The sequence below is a fragment of the Bos taurus genome, chromosome 6 (assembly GCF_002263795.3).
Source record: "Bos taurus isolate L1 Dominette 01449 registration number 42190680 breed Hereford chromosome 6, ARS-UCD2.0, whole genome shotgun sequence".
NCBI lineage: Eukaryota > Metazoa > Chordata > Mammalia > Artiodactyla > Bovidae > Bos > Bos taurus.
In genome coordinates, this window is record NC_037333.1 from 86,791,957 (window position 1) to 86,815,803 (window position 23,847).

The following is a 23,847-nucleotide window of genomic DNA, read 5'->3' on the forward strand; positions in this document are numbered from 1 at the left end:
CTTTGAGATAAAACAGTATTTGCCCTCAAAGAACAATTCACTTTCATTTTCCTTGAGATGATCTTCCCCAGCTTCTCTGACCCAATATCTAATTCTCTCAAGTATAGAGAAAGATAGCCTTTTTACAAACTTCTTCATCATAGCTTGCTCCACAATTTCAGTGATTACGGACCATATTGCAAGTCTGCAGCTTCCTTACGTTGATTTTTAAGGCTTAAGGGTGTAAGGATATTGTTTTAATAACACGTTCCTGAAGACAGTTGTTAGTGTTGAAAAAGCAATATTGTAAAACTTCGATAAAACCAAGTCTCGTATTCTGACCTTTGTAGCCCTTCTTCTGTCCTAAACTCCTGCCATGTCAGGCCCACCACAGAGGAGCCAAAGAAACCTCTGCTTTGCACTTGTAGGCTTCTCGACCTGCCACTAAAAGCCCTCTTGATAATGATTTCAGTACTACGTTCGTCGAGGAGGGCATGGCAACCCACTCCAGTATGCCTGCCTGGAGAATCCCCATGGACAGAGGTACTTGGCAAGCTACAGACCATGGGGTCACAAAGAGTTGGACACAACTGAGCAACTAAGCACAGCACAGCACAGCATTCATCAGATATCTATATGAGCCAGACCCTGAACTAAATATCTGTGCTATGCAATCTTTGTTATGGGGCTTCCCTCGTGGCTCAGCAGTAAAGAATCTCCCTGCCAAAGAAGGAGAGGTGGATTCAATCCTTGGATCAGGAAGATCCCTTGGGAAGGAAGCTCCAATATTCTTGCCTGGGAAATCCCATGAGCAGAGGAGCCTGGTGGGCTACAGTCCATGGGTCTCACAAAGGGTTGGACACGACTGAGTGACTAAACAACAGCAAATCTTTATCATAAGCACTATATGGATGAGAATACTGAAGAATGGGGAAGTTAATCATTTTCTCTGGGTTGCACAACGGCAGGTACCAGAATTGTAACCCAGGTCTGTCTAACCTCTATGCCCATGCTCTCATAAAGATCTCATTCTCGTTTTTATACACACACACACACTGACTATGATTCTGCTGGGAGACCTCATTCTTGTACCGAAATCTGTGCTGTGGACAACTGCAAACCCTGCCTTCCTTTTTTTAAAATTGCATTTACCTTTTTTACATTTTTTTTTTCTTATGGGGATAATCTAACAGTATCAAAATCAAAGGGAAGAATATGTCACCAGAATTTGAAAACATTGGTAACATTGTCTGAATATGTTAATATTGATCTCATCTCTGTTTCATTATTCTACCTAGTGATAGGATCAAGCATTTAATTTTTTTTCATTTTTAATGTTTATTGAAAGCATTGTAGAATAATATTTATCTACAATTATGCATTTTGGCATTCTGGGTACGATTGCTTATTTGTATGATTTTTGGCATAATTTTATCATTTGATACTTCTTGATATGCCTGTGAATTTAGTATACTTTGTGTTCTATGTTTTAATTTCTCTTGTCTTGCTTTGTAATAGTGTCTCCCTGATATTACTATGCATATCATAGTAGTTAAAATGGGATCCTATCTTTTTAAAGCACAGTCTTCTTTTCCTTTCTTTGGGAAATTTCTATTGTGATTAATATTATATTGTGATGAATTTTTAAGGATTGACCTTCTGCTATGACTCATAAATCAAATCCAATAAAAAAATATCCTCTAACCCAGTAATTCTGTTATGTTTCATCAGAATTTCCAAACTGAAAGATTTTTACTGACACACCACACTATCATAAGAAAATGATGGATTTAATAAGACGTTTGTATCACATTGAACTTAGCTAAAAATCAAATTAATAGCCTTCTTCATATGTACTATTTTCACCACAGAATAATTTTTAAAAAACATGATCATCTCTAAAGCTATTTTCCTCCTCATACCATGTTCTGAGTTAATGCTACCTTCTGATTTCATCTTGTGATTAATTTGGCAATATGTGTCATCATCAGTTCAGAGAGAACAGACCTAGGCTCAAGGCACAAATTGCCTTCACTCTGGCATTAGAGCCACGTTCAAGAAAATGCTTAGCTAAGCTTAGGTGACAGGTGGGGATAAGATCCAAGATTATCTTTGTGATTACTTTCTTTTAAGCCAGATTAAAAAATAACTATGGCAGGATTTCTAACAAGTTTCCCATGAACTATATACTTCTTTTCTCTCCTTCCACCTTTCATTTCTTCCCAAGAAATTAGAAATGACATGATAAGAAATCATCATATATTGAGGAAGAATAGAAGTGGTCTTGTCTGTGGAAGATATTTTAAAAATTAAGAAATAAGTCAAAACAAAACAATAAGTCAAAAAATAAAAAGAGGTGATAATATATATACAAATAACTGATTCACTTTGCTGTATAGCAGAAACTAGCACAATATTGTAAAACAACTATACGCCAATAAAATTTAATTTAAAAAAACAAGTCAAAAATATGAAAGGGTCTTTTCCTTAGTTTCATTTTGTTTTTAAATAAATTTGTATGGAAGCATCATAAGGAATGGAAACACACACATTCTAAAGAAAATGAAAACAATGTCCAGACTCAAGTGTCTGGAACATGATGCATTCACCTCTGTGGTGACTGTTGGATATTACAGTATGAAGGCTTCACTGCCACTCACTCTGCCCTTCCCACCACCTTCAACTTTCGAAGTCATTTAGTTTTCTGAGTTCAAGATCAGATTAGCTATGTTAAAATTGTTGGTCTTTTTTAGAAGAGGCACATAATGTTTTCATGCTGCTGCTAAGTCGCTTCAGTTGTGTCTGACTCTGCGACCCCAGAGACGGCAGCCCAACAGGCTCCCCCGTCCCTGGGATTCTCCAGGCAAGAACACTGGAGTGGGTTGCCATTTCCTTCTCCAATGCATGAAAGTGAAAAGTGAAGGTGAAGTCGCTCAGTCGTGTCCCGTGTCCGACTCTTTGCGACCCCATGGACTGCAGCCTACCAGGCTCCTCCATCCATGGGAGTTTCCAGGCAAGAGTACTGGAGTGGGGTGCCATTGCCTTCTCCAAATGTTTTCATAAATCAGTATATTTACTCTATAATAAATTTACATTTTTATAGCTAATCAATAACAGTTGGCAGTTATGACTTATTTTGGAATCTATCCTATTTCTCTAGTAGTCTCCAAAGGGTCTCAGATACAGAACTGTTTGAGGTAATCACAAGGAAAGGCTGATAAACATTTTGCTTCAATTTCTTAATACATGTGATAGTTCTTTAAAAATTACTCTAAAGTCATACTGTTTTCTGGCTACAATAGCCTCCTTTGTGCAGATTTGGTAAGACTGGACTTAATTGATTGTGGTTTTAGTATTTGAGCTTTGAGAACTCCTGAACTTGAACTTCTTTTCAAAATCCAAGCTTGAGAACCCTTTTTTGTTGTTCGGATAGAAGACTTCCCAGAAACAGTCATCCCTGATTTGATTTGTTTCACAGTGCTAGGAACATTTCAAAGGTTTAGGAATAGACAAAAGTTACAAACATATTGGAACTTCCCTTACATTACTGTATAAATTCTTGCTAACTGATGCATGAAAATGTATTAATTCATTATTAAAGGATGTGTATTAATCTGTGTATGTGATTAATTGCTTCCAGATGCTCCATGCTCCTTTCAAGCAGCATTCTCATTAGTTAGTCCTTTTAATATTCCCAAGAAGAAGAAGGGGGACAGTAGTTTGATGTTTACTTAATTGAAAGAGGCATATATACACTGAGCTGATATTTGGTGTATAAATACTGTAATTTTCACTTGGTGAAAATTATTTAGAGAAAAGTCAGTAGACTATTGGGCAGAAATTTGGTCTCAGGAGTGGGGCAACCCTCTGCCTTTCTTTCTGCTGCACAGTTCATGCAAACATCTGATTTACATGGTCATTCCTTTTAAGGGGAAAGGGAGACAGACTTTTTCTCCATTAAAAAAGTCATTTTAAGGTCATGCATGCTAATTGTTTTTAAAAAGTGCAAACAAGCATCAGATGCAATATGAAAGTCTCCTTCACCCTCCTTTATTTCTTTCTAGTACGAAGTGTTTAGAAGTTTGTCAATGATAAGGAAAGCACACTGATTAGTGGTCACTGTGTTACTAAGTCTTATCTTTTACTGTTATTATTATTATTGTTTATTTTTGTTTTTAAACTTTCTTCCATTTTTCCCATCCTAGTTTATTCCCATGCCTGTACTCTATGGTGTGTTCCTGTATATGGGGGTAGCATCTCTTAATGGTGTGCAGGTAAGTTTTCCATAGCAATCTAAACACAGTTAACGTTTTCTAGTAGTAGTATAAACAGTCCAGTAATAGATCATTGGAAAAAAGTGCTAATCCTTAACTGCTAAATTTTAAAATGCATTTATTTTCTACTTTCTCCACCATTCACCTGTGTTTCTGATTTAATTAACAAAAGTAAATTTGTTAACAAATGTTGTCATGTATATTCATCCTTGAAATAAGCTGTTAAAGGCCCTTTGACTAGGAAAGTAAGAAATCTCTCTGTGATCTCCCTCCCTCCCTCTTTCCTTCCTCCCTCCCTCCTTTCCTTCCTTCTTTCCTGAGAAGGAAGTCTAACCTTTGAATGTGCTTGAGGAACTATTTATCCATTTGCCTTTACCCTGTACTAAGAGCAACCTATTCTTACTTGATTTGCTTTTCACGTGGCTGAGATCACAGACCAAGAGTTTTGCACCAATAAAAGAATCAAGTCAACATGGTTAATGTGCGACTTTTGTCAGAAATTTCAGTTTGTCACATCTTGGGTAAAACTGGCCCCCCTTTTTAAAAAGTCATTAAGGAAAATTTTGTAAGGGACTTCGTCTTTCAATTGAGGTTTACTTTAATTGGCACCAGAAAACTGGAAGTACTTCTGCTTTCTGGCACCTTGTTAACTGTAGCCTTATTTAGCACTTAGTGATGTTTTCATGGAAAAGACTGCATGTCCTGTGAGCATCGTAAGAATTTATTTAAACCCCTTTGTAATAATCCTTGTTTTCATTTATTGGATTTAGATTAATTTGAATTTAGAGTCCGATAGAGTGGCCAGAACTCCAAAAAGAGAAAGGCTATAGTTCTTTGAGTCAAGTTCTTCACCATTTGTATATTTATTACAAAATACGAGGTCATTCTTCATAGACTGGACTAGAAGGATGTGAATGTGGGTTTACTTCATGAATGTCCATGAAACTTCTGGGAAGTATAAATGTGTAAAAATAGTTTTACCTAACATAGTAAATATTCTTTCTTACTTTAAATGGAAAAATATGAAACAAACATGGTCCTCAAACAAATAGATCATATTTTTGTTCAGCCTAAATAAGTCAGTCTAGATCAAAAGTTTGATTTATGTGTTCTGGATGTGTAATCAATGGTTGGAGCTACAAGCTTATTAAGTTAAACAGAAAGGAAAGAAAATCAGTGAATTTATAACAGTAGGGGAAAAAAGATCCCTTGCCGAAAGGACAGCTAGTGGATTTTTAAAATTCTACTGTGGTGTTGCCCTATTGCTATTTCTCTTTACTTTTTCTCTTGACTCTCCCTCTTTTATTTTTATTTATTTATTATTTTGGCCACACTGTGCAGCTTGTGGGATCTTAGTTCCTCTACCAGGGATTGAACCTGTGCCCTCTGCAGTGAAAGATCAGAGAACTACCCGTGGACTTACCAGGGAATTCCCAACTCTTCCTCTTTTAGACCTTTTTGGCAAAATTAGAGTTAGTAAAAAATTTTGTTACCTCAATCTTCATAGGTGGGACTGCTCCTATCAGTCAAAAATAACTTCGGAGGAAGGAAGAAAACTCTTTAAATAGGAAATCACTTCAGGGAAGATTGTGATAGCCTATTTACTTTACATTTTTCCCTTTTCTCTAGAGAGAAAGTAGAAATATTATTTCAGAGTTCTTATTAAATGATCATTCGATTCAGCAGGTGTTTTGTAAGCATCTTCCACGTGAAAATTCCTATGATAGGTATTTAAATGTCATCATTATTATCATGATTGATGTAAACTGAGCAGTTGTTCTTTTTTTTTAATTTTTTAAAAATATAAATTTATTTATTTTAATTGGAGGTTAATTACTTTACAATATTGTATTGGTTTTGCCATACATCAACATGAATCTGCCACAGGTATACACGTGTTCCCCATCCTGAACTCCCTCCCTCCTCCCTCCCCGTACCATTCCTCTGGGTCGTCCCAGTGCACCAGCCCCAAGCATCCAGTATTGTGCATCGAATCTGGACTGGCGACTCGTTTCATATATGATATTATACATGTTTCAGTGCCATTCTCCCAAGTCATCCCACCCTCTCCCTCTCCCACAGAGTCCAAAAGACTGTTCTATACATCAGTGTCTCTTTTGCTGTTGTTCTTTGAAGCACAACACCGGGCACATAGGTGTTCAGTAGTCATTTTAATACTTGTTTATACGTAACAGTGGAATAGCCTTTCCTAGATCAGGTATCTAGTTGTTGGTGATCTAAAAGTCACTACAGTATTCACATGGCTTTTCTCTGCGAAATGGTAATTTATTGCTGAATATATTAGTTAAGTTATGCCATAGATAAATAATGTGAAATTTATGAAAATACCAATGCATTCCCATTTTCAGGTCAGATACTTCTTTTATATCCTTAAAACAGTATTGAAATATATGTGATACATAGCATTGCCTCTTCTTTTCAGATAAGACAGCTTAGGCACAGGGAGACACATGAGTTAGCTATCTTCCTTTAACACGTTATTAGTAGCATAGGCCCAGGCTCTTCTCCTAAGGTGTAGATAGTACATGTAGAAAATAGGAGCTGAGGACTTCCTTGGTGGTCCAGTGGTTAAGAATCTTCCTGCCAGTGCAAGAGACGTGGGTTCAATCCTTGCTCTGGGAAGATCCCACATGCCGTAGATCAACTAAGCCTGCACACCACATCCACTGAGAGTGTACTCCAGAGCTGGCAAGCCACAACAAGAGAAGCCACTGCAGTGAGAAGCCATGCACCACAGCTAGAGAGTAGCCACTGCTCACTGCAACCAAGAAAGTTCATGCACAGCAATGAAGACCCAGCACAACAAAAATAAATAAAGTTTAATAAAATGAAAGGAAAACTCCAAGATCTTAAAAAAGCAGGAGATGAACATCTTGAGTTTATATTTGACTTTGAGACTATTCTTTAGTGGCCACTTTGTCTCATATCGTCCTATAGCTGCATAACTTTCCTGCAAAGTAACAAAAACCGGAAGAGTCGTACTGATTTACTGTGTTAGATGATGCTTCTTCTCTTCCTGACCAGTGTTCTCTAACAAGGTCCCTGCTTGCCTAAAATATAGACTATAAAACACCAGTGGTGAGTTAGATGGAAAGAAATGACTTGGTGCATCAGCCCTTGAAGTAACGCACTTGTCCTCTCCTTCCCTTTTCTCCCCAGTTCATGGATCGTCTGAAGCTGCTCCTGATGCCTCTGAAGCATCAGCCTGACTTTATCTACCTGCGCCACGTCCCGCTGCGGCGAGTGCACCTGTTCACTTTCCTGCAGGTGCTCTGTCTAGCCTTGCTCTGGATCCTCAAGTCCACCGTGGCTGCTATCATTTTTCCAGTCATGGTAGGGATTGTTCTGATTGAACCTACTCATGAGATCACACCAGCATCATGTAGTTATTGTAATATTGATGACACATGTATCTTTTATGGATAGTTCCATTTTTTTTTTTTTGAGTTTTGACCTAATCAGTTTGGTGGGTTATAACTTAGGGTTCCCGGGTCTCTGGTTGTCTAGGCTGGACCTTGTAGTCCAACAGCTGAGTTCAGGTACTGGCTCTGGTTCATGCTGACCCGTGAACTTCCCTGAGCCCCCATTAACTCATCAGTAAAATGAGAATGGCATCTTTGTTTTATTCTGTGCGTCAACAATGAATATAAAGGGGATAGCATAATGCCTGACACATGGTAGACACAAGTACACATGACATTAGTTATTTTTGAAATATTGCTACATTGGAGTCAATCAGAATACACTTCAGGCACACTTCAGGTCAAATAATAGAGGGCCAGTGTGGCAGCTTATAAGAGGTCAATGAGTGAATTAGAAGAAACGGAGATCTAAGCTTAGTTTTTGAAGTTCTTCAAATTTGTATCATGCTAAGTGTTAGGGTAAGTCTGGGCTCGCCTTGCCATGTTATGATGTGAAGGAAGGTGAAACAGCTAATGTTCAACTCTGAATCACAAATGAAGAAGGACATAAGGAAATGCTAGCTCTGTATTTGACTTCATCATTGAATTTGTGTGTATGGGAAATAATGCTATTGTAGCTTTACCTTTTTTTTTTTTTTGCTTTTTTTTTTTCTTTTTAATTAAGTTATTATTTCTCTAAGAGATGCAGAGGCTGACATAGAGCATAATCTAAAGACAACTGTTACTTTGAAGCAGAGTCAGGACTTCCAGGTCCTACTGCATATTAATTTTGCTGTTGAGCAAAAGCATCTTTAATATACCTTCAAGAGCAGTTCATAAAATCAAAGATACAGAGCTCAAGAGTCCTGGGGTTCAAGTTAGAAAACTGGACCTTTTGTATTCTCCCTTTATCTGGCTTTGTGATCTTGGATAACCTTCATATGTCCCTAAGCTTCAGTTTTCTCTCCTTTTGGATTAGAGATACTAACATCTACCTTTTGGGTTGTTCGTCATGGCAATAAATGAGAAAATATTGTCTAAGAGTTTACCACAGTGTCTGACTAAGGGTAAATATTCAGTTAAAGGTGGTGATTAAAGTCACCCCATTGGAATAAATGGTCTGAGTAAACTAAATCAGTTCAGTTCAGTTAAGTCGCTCAGTCGTGTCTGACTCTTTGTGACCCCATGAATTGCAGCACGCCAGGCCTCCCTGTCCATCACCATCTCCTGGAGTTCACTCAAACTCACGTCCATCGAGTCGGTGATGCCATCCAGCCATTTCATCCTCTGTCGTCCCCTTCTCCTCCTGCCTCCAATCCCTCCCAGCATCAGAGTCTTTTCCAATGAGTCAACTCTTCGCATGAGGTGGCCAAAGTACTAGAGTTTCACCTTTAGCATCATTCCTTCCAAAGAACACCCAGGGATGACCTCCTTTAGAATACTCCCCCATTATTAATATTTTGGAGATGCCTCTGTGAACTGTGCATTGTACACATTTTTTGACTTTCAAAAACCTGTATAATGGCTTAATTTTGAACAATTAGCAATCATATGCAAGCTGTTTTTCCTTTGAAACTTTAGTTATTTTATTAGAAATCTGACATGGAAGAAAATGCTTTAAAAAATAATGCTTTCACACAGAAATTCCAAATGGGGGGATCATACATTACAGTGAACAAAATTAAGTCAGCCAAACACTTCTGTAAACCAACTTTCCCTGTGAAGAAAATGTTTATGGTCCACTTAATATAAATCCATACAAGCCAGACAAGTTCTGTCATACTTCAGCCTTGTACAAAAACGTTTCTACTGATTTTGGTAGAGCAATATTAATACTCACTCAGACTTCTCTGACATGCATTCTTTCCTACCCTTTGTATCTGTCCTTCCAGATCTTGGCACTTGTAGCTGTCAGAAAAGGCATGGACTACCTCTTCTCCCAGCACGACCTCAGCTTCCTTGATGATGTCATTCCAGAAAAGGACAAGAAAAAGAAGGAGGATGAGAAGAAAAAGAAAAAGAAGAAAGGAAGTCTGGACAGTGACAATGATGATGTAAGGGGCTTTCTAAAATTCCGAAGTAAAATTCCAAAGTTGGTTAAACAAATGTGAAAATTGTATTTTTTTAATCCTTCTGTGTGATGAATGTCTGAGTTCCCAGAATGTTTACTGGTCATGCTGTTGGTCACTTTTCACCTTTGTTTGCCCTTTATTTTCTTTCTTTGTTTCTTAAAAATATTTTCTGAAATCTTCTGTAACTGCAAATATGCTACTAATGATATAATGACTTCTAGGCAATCAAGCCCACCATATCTAAAAAAACTTTAATCTCTGATCTCCTAGATTAAAAAAAGGAAGCTTGCTTCATAGCTATAAAGTGTATTGGGTTTATTATTGATAATCCAGGATTTAAATTTGAGATAATAGCTCCTTTCTATATAATTTTAAGCCTGATGAGGACAAATGCTGGTGACCTCCCATCCTGGGATCTCTGTATGTATTTGAGTGGGCTCTCAAACAAGCTTCTCAGCTATTTTATTTATCCTTGCATTAGACTTTGACATAATTTTAAAAAATTTATTGGGGTATAGTTGCTTTACAATGTTGTGTTAGTTTCTGCTGACAGTGAAGTGAATCAGCTGTATGGATACGTATATCTTCTCCCTCTTGGACCTCCCTCCCATCCCATCCATCTAGGTCACCAGAGAGCGCCAAGCTGAATTCCCTACAGCAGGTTCACACTAGCTGTTTGTTGATAGTGTATATATATCAGTCTTACTCTCCCAATTTGTCCCACCCTCCCTTTGCCACACTGTGTCCACATGTTCTCCATCTCTATTCCTGTCCTGTGAGTAGGTTCATCTGTACCATTTTCTAGATTCCACACATATGCATTAATGTATGATATGCTATTTGTTTTTTTCTCTCTGACTTCACTCTGTATACAGACTATAGGTCCATCCGTGTCTCTATAGATGACCCAACTTTGTTCCTTTTTATGGCTTAGTAATATTCCATTTTATATATGTACTACGTCTTCTTTATCCATTCATCTGTCAGTGGGCATTTAGGTTGCTTCCATGTCCTGGCTATTGTAAATAGTGCTGCAGTAATGAACATTGGGGTGCATGTGTCTTTTTGAATCATAGTTTTCTCAGGGTATATTCCCAGTAGTGAGATTGCTGGGTCATATGGACTTAAGCATAATTTGAGATTGCTTTTCTGTAACCCTTCAATAAAATGGAAAGGAAATTGGCATTTGGGGATCTTTTTATATAATTGTAATAGTCAGTGTTGTAATTTAGGTTATCTTCTTGCAATTGTATGACTAAGCTAAGAAATAAAATGATTGTCCACTTTTTAGGAAAACATTTCACAGAAATCTTGGTGTTTCACTAAAGTCTATAATCAGGACTGGGAGAAAATCTGGGATTTGCTTTTCTTTCACACACAAACACACACTCACACGAGTAGCTTATCTCAATAGCTTTCTGAAAGGGCAGCCAAAATGACACCTTCTACATGAAGATTTGTAGATTTGTTTTAGATTTTACCCAATGCAGTATCCCCACTCTAATGGAATCCCCAGTATCCTTCTGACATGAGAGTCTTGTTAGTTTTCCTTGTCTGGTCTGTACTTGATCATTTTGATGGATCGGGCATACCTTGTCCTTAAGTGCCAAAACAGCTCTTTACTTTTGTTCCTGTTCTATGGATGAGGAACTTTAGATTGAGAAATGTTAAGTCATTTTTCTAAGCATACACATATTGGCAAAAACAAAGCTCTCGTCCAGGCCTGTCTGGTTATTTTCGATTGGTCAAGCTGTCTGATACTGTATTCTTTTTGGAGAACTTGGGAAGAGTACAGTGAAGGAAGGCAACAGACGAACTTGGATTTTAGATAAATTGATCCAATAAGAAAAGGCTAAATACATGAGGTGCATTTAGCTAAAGAGAGAAGGAGTCTGAGGGAGCTTCTGTGACTGTCATCATCCATCTTCAATGAGAACAGGTGTATAGATTTTCTGTTTCCAGTGATGACAGAAAAAGGGAGAATATGCTTAAACTGCGGCACAGATTAAGATGCAGTGTTAACAAGAAAGATGCGTTTACACATTGAATAGAAATCAAATTTTGAAATAAATTTCTAGGCTACTCAAGGCAAAGAAAAGATTGCCTGAAATACTGAGATAATTAAAGCAGTATTTCATCTTGAATTTTCAAGACCAGTATCTCAGTTTAGGTACATGGACACCAAACTTAAAATTCATTACACGTTACAAATGTATGAAATAATTTTATGGAATCATCTTCTGTAATGAATTTTAGGGAAAAAATAGTAATAAAATATTTACTTTTAAAAATGTTTTAAATTTAGTGCTCTCTAATGTCAGAGGTCAGATCAAATGAGCTCCTAAGAAGGTCTTCTAATTCTTAGATTTGATTTTCAGCAAATCACATTTTATTTAAGCAGCACTATTCTTTTATTAATAATGTTTATCATTTTCAATCCATATTTCCAACAGATTTCTTGAAGATAATGTGTGATATGTTTCGTTTCCTCTTTCTCCTCTTTCCCCTGCCCCCTTGCCCCCACAAAAACAAACAAACAAGCTTATTATGTATCCTAGACAGTGAATCCAGCCAGAGTATATCTGTGCCATAAGTTCTGAGTGTTGAGCCCATTATTTGGGATTCTCCATTTGAAATGTGGCTTTCCTAATGTTCACTTGGCCATTGTGTGGTTTGGCATCCATGGATATAGGGAGCCACACAAGGGTATGAGAATTCCAACTCTAATATCTGTGAGCAAAAGTAGTGAAAATTATGGCTTGCCTGCCTTTTGAGCCACTCAGTCATTTTTGAACCCACCCATTAGGCTATGTATGATTAAGGGTGAGCTGCCAATCTGTTCATCTATAAATGCTATTATTTGGGGAAACTTTGAAATACTGCACCAAAACCCGTTCTTAACATTTTCATTTTTTTCAATTCCAGTGCAATATTTTAGTCTTTTGAAATATTTTAACTCAATATTTTAATTTAATATTTAAGGCTCATTATCCTCTTTAGATTTATCATAAAGGAATTTTCTATATGTGTAATAGTTTTATGGTAAGATTTGTTTTTTATTTTCTTTCATCCCTAGTTCCCATTTTTCCCCTTTCAACTAAATGTTATCTCCTTGGTTCTTTCAGTGAAGAGATAAATTTCATCTTTTGGGTTCAGGCATAGCCATGGGTTCAGTGAATCCTGAAAAACAGTAAAGTGTTAATCCTATAGAAATCTGTTACAGTTTTGGCTTAAGTGGTCCATTCTTTAAGAAGCTTCATGATTTTTTATTTTGGTGATGATTCTTTTCTCCTTATCTGACCATCATAGGCACCTTCCTTTTGACTTCATCTTCTCACGTTTTGCTAAATTTCGAAATATATTTGGAATAAGCTAATTAAGATGAACCTTTAAGTACAAAATAGTTTTGATAGAGTATTAGAGTAAAGGATGGAGGGTTATTTTCAGGTCTATATGGATGACTCTTTGAGAGTGAATATTAGAAAAAGTATCCTTATGTGTCTTGGAAGGAAAGATAAATCATCATTTTCCTGGGGGTAGTGTTGGAAAGCATAAATGAAACAAAATTTCAAGAACATATAGTTTAGGAAGTCTCCTAAATTTAATATTTCACACTTAACTGTTAGTTTCAAAGACACATACAATTAACCCATAAATATTTGATTGTGAATCCAGCTTATGGAAAACTTTACAATTGTTTTCATTTGTGGTGAGCTCCATTTGTGTGGTTCTAGTTTTAACTGACTTAATTCCCTTAACCTAGAAGAAAGGAAAGTAAGCGTGATGGGAAGATGCCATAGAACTTGAAAAGCCAGCAAACGAGAAGTGATTGTATCTAAGGCTGTTCTCCTTAGTACAGCGTAAATGATAATGTAATAGGTTCAATCCATCCTGCGAGGTCTGCATAAAATAAAACTGTTGTAAATTTCTTTCACAGTCTGACTGCCCATACTCAGAAAAAGTTCCAAGTATTAAAATTCCAATGGACATCATGGAACAGCAACCTTTCCTAAGTGATAGCAAACCTTCCGACAGTGAGTAGAACTAACCTCTTGCATGCCGGCTGGAATATGATTTGCACTTTACAGAGAAAAAACTTAAGGACTGTCATCTCCATTCACTTCCCCTGTTTTCTTTCTTTTTTTCTATGTGCAGATTTATACTTATTATGAAATTTCATTTTTACATTCCTTGATCTTTATTCTTTACCTTTTCCTTTTATCCATAACCATTTAAGTTTTTATTTGATTGTCTCTTCTCTGATCCAAGTTATCGCCAGTTTCTTTGAATTGCTAAACTCATAACCATGTTTTTAATTGATTTCCTTTTTTTCTGCTGGTATGTAGAATGGCAGCTTCTAGTACTACATCACTGTCTGTTACTGTTTGTCTTCCTTAGGTTTCCACCAATGATCAAATCAGCTCAAAAGAGAGATTGCATCGTGGGTTTCTCAAAGATCAATGAGTCAGTCAATTGTTAATACTGAGAATTTGGCGTAAATGTTATTTCAATTAAATTGGCAATCATTAAATATTACCGCCCATCTTTGGGTATAGCCTATAAGATATTTGCATTTTCTTCCTAATTTCTTCATTCTCCTTCTGCTATTTCAAAATCATCTTTGTAATTGTACTGGTCTTTCTTGGGGTAATAGCCTGGTGGCAAAGGTGTAATGGTTTTTGTCATGTCATTTTTTTTTTTTTTTGTAATTGAGTTAACAGGCCAGTTGAAAAGGGTGAACACTTTTGTAGTAACATTAGTGACTATCTCAAGCTTTTTCAATAGCAAGGACCAATTGCCTCCAAACTATTTTGAGTTTTCATTTGAAGGAAACATACTCTTTTAGCTCCAGGTGTACTTCAGAGTATCCTGATCTGTTACAAGAAAAGACAGTTGAAGCATTTTTATTTCTATTTGACAGTGCTATTTCAACTTCAATAAGAAGTTACCAAGAAAAGTTTGAAATGAATGAATATCTATGGAAAATGGGTATTTTAAATATCTCTTGGTGTTTATCACAAAGCTCAGCAGCTTAAACCAGCAAACCTGGATCACCTCATGTAGTTCCTGATGTTTAGGAGCCACTGATTTGGGTGATTCTGGCCCAAGGGCTCTCTTGAGGTGGCAGCTGTCAAGCTCTTCACTGGGTCTAAGTCTGAAGGCTTGACCAGAATTGGGGATCCACTTCCAGGCTCAAGCAGTTGGCAGGAGATTTTATAGTTCCTTCGCTCATGGATATCTGCTAGGGCTGTCCCTGTCATGGTGGCCAGTGATAACAGAGGAAGAAACCAGAACAGAAGCTGCAATCTTTATGTCTCAGGAGTGATGTACCATCTCCTGTGCATATTCTCTGGGTTACATAAACCAACCCTGGTACAATATTGGGAGGAATTATACAAGGACATGAATACCAGAAGGTAGGCAGCAGTGGGAGCCATCTTGGAAGCTGGCTCCCACACTGGTTTAAAGAAAAGAGAATTAACGCAGTCTCACCTTTGGTGTCCAATCTGTAATCTGTGACTGAGACTACTTTCTTCTCGATCCTATCAGCAACATTTAGTTGAATATTTTTTTTAAGTTCAAGCTCCTCAAACCATTATTTGGTTTCATTTTCATTTCCAGAGCATTAAAGAACAAAAAGAGACTGTAGAAGTCTTCTATTGGCATCCTAACCTGGCAACCTCTTCCAAGTACAATTTAAAAACTACTTTTAAAAAATCAGAATGGTGGCTCAGAAGGTAAAGAATCTGCCTACAGTGCAGAAGACCTGGGTTCATCCCTGGTCAGGAAGATCCCCTGGAGAAGGGAATGGCTACTCACTCCAGGATTCTCGCCTGGAGATTTCAATGGACAGAGGAGCCTGGTGGGCCCCAGTTCATGGGGTAACAAAGAGTAGGGCATGACTGAGTGACTGACGCTTTTACTTCACACTTAAAAAAAAAAAAATCAACAGATAGAATTTGAGGCTCCTGGAAAAAGTGTATGGCAGATTGATTATTTATTGCTAATTGTTCTTCATTTTCTCAAAAACCTTTAAAAGGATATTTTGAAAGTAGTGGATATGACATGAGAAATTTATTTAAGCAAAATACCCATGATCATTCTAAAATCTTTTCTAGTATCATATAAATCCATGAAAGAACAAAATTGATTTCGTGGATTTGCAGTAGAAGCGAGTTCCTCAAAATCTTTATTTACCCCCATGAATAATAGCAGGACAAAGTTGTGAATGCTAAAGATGGCAGGAAATCCAAGGGCAAAGACTTAGGCATTCAGTAGATGTTATCATCCGCTAAAAATTATTTAGCTTGTCCTCTCACTGAAAACAATAGTGGCCCATCCCAGAAAACCTAGAATAAAGGAAACTGAGTGATTTTGGCTTCATCACACTACTTAGATTCTTGATACAGTGTTTATTTAAATCGTGTAAACTTGTCTTTCATACTATTTCCGGTTGTAAAAGATGTATCCCTTTTTGTAAAGACTTAAAAATTTTTCCTTCTAATGTTATACTTTACCAATGACTATTTATGATTTAAATTTTTTTTTTAGGAGAAAGATCACCAACATTCCTTGAACGCCATACATCATGCTGATAAAATTCCTTTCCTTCGGTCACTCGGTATGCCAAGGTAAAGGACAGCCCAGTATCTAACGTTGTTCTGTGGGGTGATTGCCCTGCACACATGGAATCAGTGGCAGGTTATTGGCAGGACACCCTGTTCTCCATCCTCCCTACAAATTTATCTTAGAAAAATTACCGAGACATCAGACCTCATCCAAGCCTTTACTTGTAGAAAACATTCTAAGAGACCTGTTCCACCTACTTTTAAACATAATGAAATCTTTCAGGATCTTTAAAGTCCAGCATCATACCAGTGTCATCTCTGATTTAAGGGTAGCTGGCATTTCCTGCTGGCTCTTCTCCAGTAGTTTCCTTCCTTTTTACACAGCTCTAGAGATTTCAGATCCTCCTTGATTTTCAAAATCGTGAAATCTCTGAGTATTTTTCATGTCAGTCTTTTTGTCCTTTAACTTCTGACAGTGACACCTCCCTGGTAGGTCTTACTTATTGTTGGCTTTTTTTCCAACCTAGGTGTGAGAGCTTATGAAACTCTTACTTGAATTTCTTAACTCCTATTTGGTAACTTCGTCCCATTTTTAAAGTGTTTGTTTTTAATACAGAAGGAGGAGATAAGTATTTAAAGAGAACAAAGAAGGACCCACTTGACTTCTATACAACGCATAAACATTTGACAGATGGTAAAGGAATTCTGTTGTACTTACTATTTCCTTTTTTTTCCCCCCTTTTTCTTTTCCTCTAGTCCTAGAACTCCAGTAAAAGTTGTGCCTCAAATTAGAATAGAACTTGAGCCTGAAGACAATGATTACTTCTGGAGGAGCAAGGGAACAGAAACTACATTGTAACCTGTTTGTCTTTCTTAAAACTGACCGTTTTTGTTGTTTATGTTCTTGTTTCTTGTCTGATTATTTTTAAATTTTTGTTTTCTTTTGGGTTTTGGTCACTGGCCAAACACTGCAGCTCTCTCTCTGCTTCTCTCTTGCATAGGTAAAATCCAGACAATAGTGCACCATTCCTTAAAAACAACATCTGAAGAATCCCTTTTTGTTCCTATACTTTCAGATATGTCCTCTGACAACCAAATTCCTCTGTCACTCTAAACATGCACAGACCCTGTCATTTTCCTTTATTAAGCAGAGGGCAAAAGTATTAAGGATTTTATAACACCTTTTATTAAAATATTGAAGGAACTTCCAACATTAGCTTTGGAGCTGTGCTTACTGGCTTATGTTTCTGTCTGGTCGAACAAACCTTGACCTCCAGACAGTCCCTTCTCGCTTGTATTGCTCTCCAGGACTGGAAAACGTGCTGCTATTCTAACTTGCTCTTGCTTTTAAACCCTAATCTTAGAATTATCAAAAGAAGGAAAACTAAAGGTACTTTATTCCCATTAGAGAAACTATTGCCGTCATTGTAGCAAGTGCTGGAATGTCCCTTTTTTCCTATGCAAACTTTTTTTAACCCTTTAATGAACTTATCTGTTGAGTACATTGAAAAATATTTTTCTTCCTAGATTTTGTTGTTTAAATTATGGGGCCTAACCTGCAACTTATTTTTTGTCAATTTTTTAAACTTTTTTTTAATTACTGTAAAGAAAATGAATTTTTTCCTGCAGCAGGAAACATAGTTTTGAGTAGTTCTACCTCTTATTTGTAGCTGCCAGGCTTTCTGTAAAAATTGTATTGTATATAATGTGATTTTTACATACACACACACACACACACACACACCATCTCTAGGGTATGCCTGAGGGCTAGATTGGACTAAAAACACCATGTTTCTAAGCATCCATTTTTCCCTTTCTTTAAGAGAAATTTAACTGTTCTATGAAGGAGATTGGGGGAGGAGGGAGACACTCCTTTGTAATGGGAATAACTAATGTTTTGATAATAGTATCCAGGCACGGATGCTGATTGTATTACCATGTCAGTGTCCTATGCAGTATTGTTAGACTTTTTTCCATTTTGAAAACATTTGTGTGTTTGTGTATGTACTCTGTGTGTGGCTGGTGCACATATGTGCAAAGTTAGAAAGAGACAGAGTGATGGTAGGGAAAAGGCAAAGTTACTAGTCTCTTGTGTCAGTTTTTATAAAATCCAAACCACTTGTGAAAAATCTATCAGAGATCCAAGAGATTTACCATTATGCAAATGAGGGTAAATATATTTTATTACCCAGATAGCAGTCACTATCACTAACATAGTAGCCCTTATTTACAATACAAAATCCATAAGACTATATAATAGACCATTTACACATTTAAAAAGTGTTTATGGGAATGCAGATAGATCTCAGAGTTATTATATATGTATACATTTTTAATAATACTCACATTGTCTTTAAGATTGAAAGGCAATTATTCTTTGTGATTGGGGCATTTAGAATATATATGTCTATATATGTGTATATGTGTATTTCAAAGTACCATATTGAAAATTAGACAAATGAAAATTAGATCTTTAACCAAATTTAGCATGTTATCTAAATGTAATATCTTAATAGTCTGCATTATATATTATGAATCTGCATTAAAAATAGCATTTTAAATGGTGAATCCATAATTTTGGATTCCCAAAACCATATTTGTGATGTATCCTGACTAAGACAGGTTGTTGGAGGAGTATTAGAAGCAGAATGAAACCGCTTATTTTGGTTTCATAATATGTACATATTGACTCCCACTCATTCTTATATTAATTAAATTATAATTCTGTCCTTTTGAAATTTTGATTATAAAAATTTTATTGTCCTAAATTAACTGTTACTTTTATAGTATCTGATAATCTTAAAACTTTTAATTTTATACAAAATAGACATAAATGACCTACAATTTTTTCATTAAAATGAAGGTGGCAGAATAAACATTATTTGTTAAAACCTCACGTGCCAAATTTTGGCATCATGTTTGTATTTAGAGCTGTTCTTAAAATGATGATATTACTTATTTTTCATTATCCTAATTTAAAACTGTACGAAGCTTTTCTCTGTCTTTCTAATGGGAGCATTGATAAAATGTTTAAATGCCATGCATATTAAGATTAGCCTAACCTAGGATCTTGTTAAATTAAAGACACATTTGTTCACTTTTATACTCTAGATAGAATAATTTATATTTCTGATCATGAATCAAGTATCTGAGGATTCGTGTCCCTTTCTGTCCCTTTCAAAGAACTCCTGAAGCAACTTAACTCAATATTTCAGCCTTTGAGTAGATAAAACTACCTGTACCTTCGTTAATCACCCACATTCTGTGACGGAAGGCTGATACTCATGAATGCAGAGAAGCACCTTGTATTTGCTAAAAGGAATAGCATCAAATCTTTTCAATATTTTGGAACCCAGGGAAGTATTTTAAAAAGCACTTACTTTCAGAGGAGCACAAGTAGTTACCAACTAAACAAACAAACCCTGAGGTCCACACAGAGCTATCAGATTATCTGTATTTTAACTGAATTTGGGCTTCCCTGGTGGCTCAGATGGTAAAGAACCTACCTGCAATGCGGGAGACCTGGGTTCAGTCCCTGGGTTTGAAAGATCCCCTGCCTGGAGAAGGGAATGGCTGCCCACTCCCAGTATTCTGGCCTGGAGAATTCCATGGACTGTATAGTCCATGGGGTTGCAAAGAGTCGGACACAACTGAGTGACTTATACTTTCAGTAATTGAATGTACTATCAAAGAACTAAAGCAGATTTTGGGGTGGTTTTGTTTTTATGTAAACTGGACACACAGAATACAATAGTAAATTTGTTTTCGCAAGTGTTTCTCCCTGATGTAAACACAGAGGTAAAAGATTTATGTTAGAAGTAAAGGACTAAGGGTACATGCAGAGTTGTTAAAAGTCCTGTGGTTGTACTGACTCAGTGTTGGAAGGAAAGCATCTGCTTTATCAGAGAATAAAGACTTGTGGTCTTGCATTGGAAAGATGTTTTGGAGACACTGTTTTCCTGGATAAAAGTCACTCTACTATGTAAAATAATGAACAAGTTGGGATCCTAATTATTTTGTGTGCCGTACTGGGTACAGTCCCTGCCTCTTTTTCTAGTCAGGTGGTGGAGTAGGGTAGGGGGATGGAGGAAGTCAGAGAAGTAGGAAGACAAGCCTTCTCTAGTCAGCCCCCAACCAAAGACTGGAAAGAAGAGAAACGATTGTCTGCCATCAGAAGTTCAGTTTGTATGTATTCTGTGCACATGCACCAACACACACAGAGTAAATCTTTAATCAGCTATATACTGGTGTTTAAAACAGAGAACGATTGTCTTCCAAGTTTATGGTTCTTTTTTTAAAAACTGTGTTAAGTACTTGAAATGTGTTGACTGCTGACTATCTTTCAAAAACAAAAACAAAACCGTTTGAGTTGTATTACAGAGGTTGACATTGTGCAGGGATGGGACAAAGCTTTCTTCAATCCTTTTTATACCACTTCATGATTTTGGTACAGGAACTTAAGATGTTCTTGTTTATTCCATGAGATTTCACTTCTACTCTTCACAGTATGAGCATGAAGCCCAGTGGCACCAAGTGGCTGAATACAATTGAATGATATTTTGCTTGGGCCTTGGGAGTTTTCAGATGATGATTTCATTGAGCTTCATTGTAGCCTGAAATAAAGAAGTTGTGTGATATATGCTAACCAGTCAAGTTGCTTTTTGACCAGAAATTTAGATATGTTCTATTTTTTGGCTCATTTCTTTGTGCTCTATGGGTACATACAAAAATCCTGAATTCTGTTCTTAAGCAAATATTGCAACTCAGGGCTAAAGTCATCCAGTGAAACTTTTAGAGCCAGAAGTAACTTTGTCCCAATCCTACAATGTGAAAAGAATGAATAGTTGCCTCTTTTTAGCCATTTTCATGGCTGGTACATATCCGTACACATTACTTTTCAGAATCAATACGCACTTTCAGATATTCTTATTTTTATTCTCTTAAGTCTTTATTAACTTTGGAGAAATGATGCATCTTTTTATTTTAAATGAAGTAGATCAACATGGTGGAACAAAATGATATAGAACAGAAAACATTTCAATATATTACTAATAATTTTTTTCCAATATAAAACCTAAAATTCCTATAACATTATAGTATTTTACAGTTTTATGAAGCTTTCTATTGTGACTTTTATGGAATTAAGAGATGAAGAAGATGAGATATTTTAGCATTTATATTTTTCAAAATTAAATGTATACTTAAAATAAAGTAACTTTATGCATTATGAGTGTCAAGTGCTTCTGTTCAACTTTTCAAATAATTATTAACTGCCTGTTATTTTCCTCCTTTGGAAGATGTGGGAAATACAAAGGTGAGTAAGTTCAAACTCCTGACCTCTGATTGCCTTTCATTACTCTAGGCAAGAGGATAAAATAGATGTCTAAATTATGTAAAATAAGAAATTGTAAGAATTATCTATTCAAGTCTTAATGAAGGGCTATGATGCAAGGGCTCAAAGCAAGAAAAAGTATGTCCACTAAGAGCAGTGAAATGGTTTATTGAAAAGGTGACATTGTTATTCTTCTTTAATATAGTTAGTGAAATAGAAGATGAATCTATATGTGATATTGATGTATATAGTCAATTATCAAAGCAGAAAAACTGCTAAGCATAAGCACTTACTAAAAATTATTCAAATTAAAATCCTGGAATGGTGCTCCATAGAAGATACATAATACATCCTCCCCAGGGTTCCCTGTAATATTTACAACTGTCTAGGAAATTTCAATTCAGCCCTAACTTATAATAAGAGAATGGTAGCAGGGTAGGGGGTGGATGGTCAGGGGAACAAATAGGAGGGATGAAGAAGAACCATAGATAGCAATAAGCAGTTACATTTTTAAAAAAAGGTCATGAGATTGGGACACTGGTTAAAACAGTCTTTTCATCTGGAAACAATATAAAGACAGTGGCTCTGAGCATCTTTATAGTGGTGGTGACACTGGACATGGGATGAGGTTTAAATTATATCACTGAACTGGAAGCAGCAGAAAACAGAATAGATCATAATATGGGAGAATTTGGTTTTACAACATGCCCACCAATGATGCATTAAATGAGTTAAGAAATTAGGTTCACGTTATATTTAACGTGTTATGAAAAGGAAATGCATACTTCAGCAGCCCTTCATGACGCTACCTGACCTACCAGAGAACAGGGAACTAAAACACAGAAGCCTCTGACATACCAAGCCATCCGTACCAACATCTACAACCACAGCCTGAGCACCACGGTTCTGAGCGGAGAGCTCAAATCCTCATTCAAATGTTTCCACTTACTTTTTTCAAAATGCTTGGATTTGTGTACCTTAATAATCTATGGATTTCTCATAGGAAAGCTGAATTAGTAAGAATCAATAACTTAGTCTTGGTAGGAAGAGAGATGACACAAAAACGGTATAAAACATACTCAAGAAGTCAAGAATCAGGCTATTTATTACACAGGCAAGGACACCACAACAGGTCTTACAGGTAAAATGTATTGGTGTTATATTGATTGAAATCTATTGATTATATGTTTAAAGGTAAAAATATATTGCAACTAATATTCAAAATGATGATTTGGGGCCACCAAAAATATTAACTATGTTCCATTTTTGTTCATTCATTCATTTACAGTTGTTGAATGGGGTAGTTGTTGGAGAAACAAAAATAAGATATGATTCCTAATTTCAATTAACTTACAGTCAAGTGTGAAAGAGAGACATGTAGACAAAGTAGTGAAATGAAAACTTGTAAGTGCTATGACAGAAATATGTGTCAGGTACAGTGAAGGCCCATATGAGGAAGTTATCAATTTCTTTTGAGAGTAAGAGGCCAAAATGTCGGGAAAGGTTTCTAAGGCAGTGGTTCAGTTTGGGTGAGAAAATATTTGCTGGGCAAATGGTATCAGTGGAATTAAGAAAATGGATGAAGGCCTCCCAAATCTGGGAGGTATAGAAGAGAATGGTGCAGGGCAGAGAATTGCTATGTATGTATTCACTGCGTACCAGATTCTCTACTTGGTCAAAGCAGCAAATAAAATAGTTTGTGCCCTAATGAAGTGTGTGGTCTGGGAGATACACAATCAACAAATAAAAAATAACTCGAGTTATGAATAGTACCATGAATAAAGAAGATGGGGTAATACAAGAGTAAAATGAAATTAACGGAGGTTGGATGAACAGGGAAGGCCTCTCTGGGAAGAGATGGCTGAGTGGAGGATCAGGTGGACAGTGATGGGAAGATGGCCTTAGGCAGAGGAGTCAGCAGTGAAGGCAGAAGGGGTCACAGGATAGGGAAGAGGTTAAAGGTTCATGGGACAGGGTGTCACTGCACAGACATAGTGAGGAACACGTTGGCTGGGGAGGAGGTTGCTATTTGAGAGGACAAGGCTTATGTGCTAATTTATTTCATTATTTCTATAGCATCTTTATAGAGTTTGGAGCACAAAGTACACTAAATTATTCAACTCAGTGAAGCTTTACATTTTTATACACATGTAACCACAACTTAGATCAAGATGTAGGATATATATATTAGAATATATA

The 23,847-nt window shown here is 36.5% G+C and overlaps 1 protein-coding gene across 4 annotated transcripts in view; it reads left to right on the forward strand.

The window, feature by feature from the left end:
• Positions 1–21,543, forward strand: part of SLC4A4 (solute carrier family 4 member 4) — a 364,012-nt gene extending 342,469 nt beyond the window's left edge. For 2 of the 4 annotated variants that reach the window (XM_015471675.3, XM_015471674.3), the window contains exons 21-25: positions 4,185–4,253; positions 7,434–7,607; positions 9,568–9,729; positions 16,300–16,379; positions 17,073–21,543. In XM_015471675.3, the coding sequence (XP_015327161.1) occupies positions 4,185–4,253; positions 7,434–7,607; positions 9,568–9,729; positions 16,300–16,379; positions 17,073–17,175 (588 nt within the window). In that variant the 3' untranslated portion in view covers positions 17,176–21,543. 4 annotated transcript variants of the gene reach the window in all.
• Positions 21,544–23,847: the final 2,304 nt, after the last annotated feature.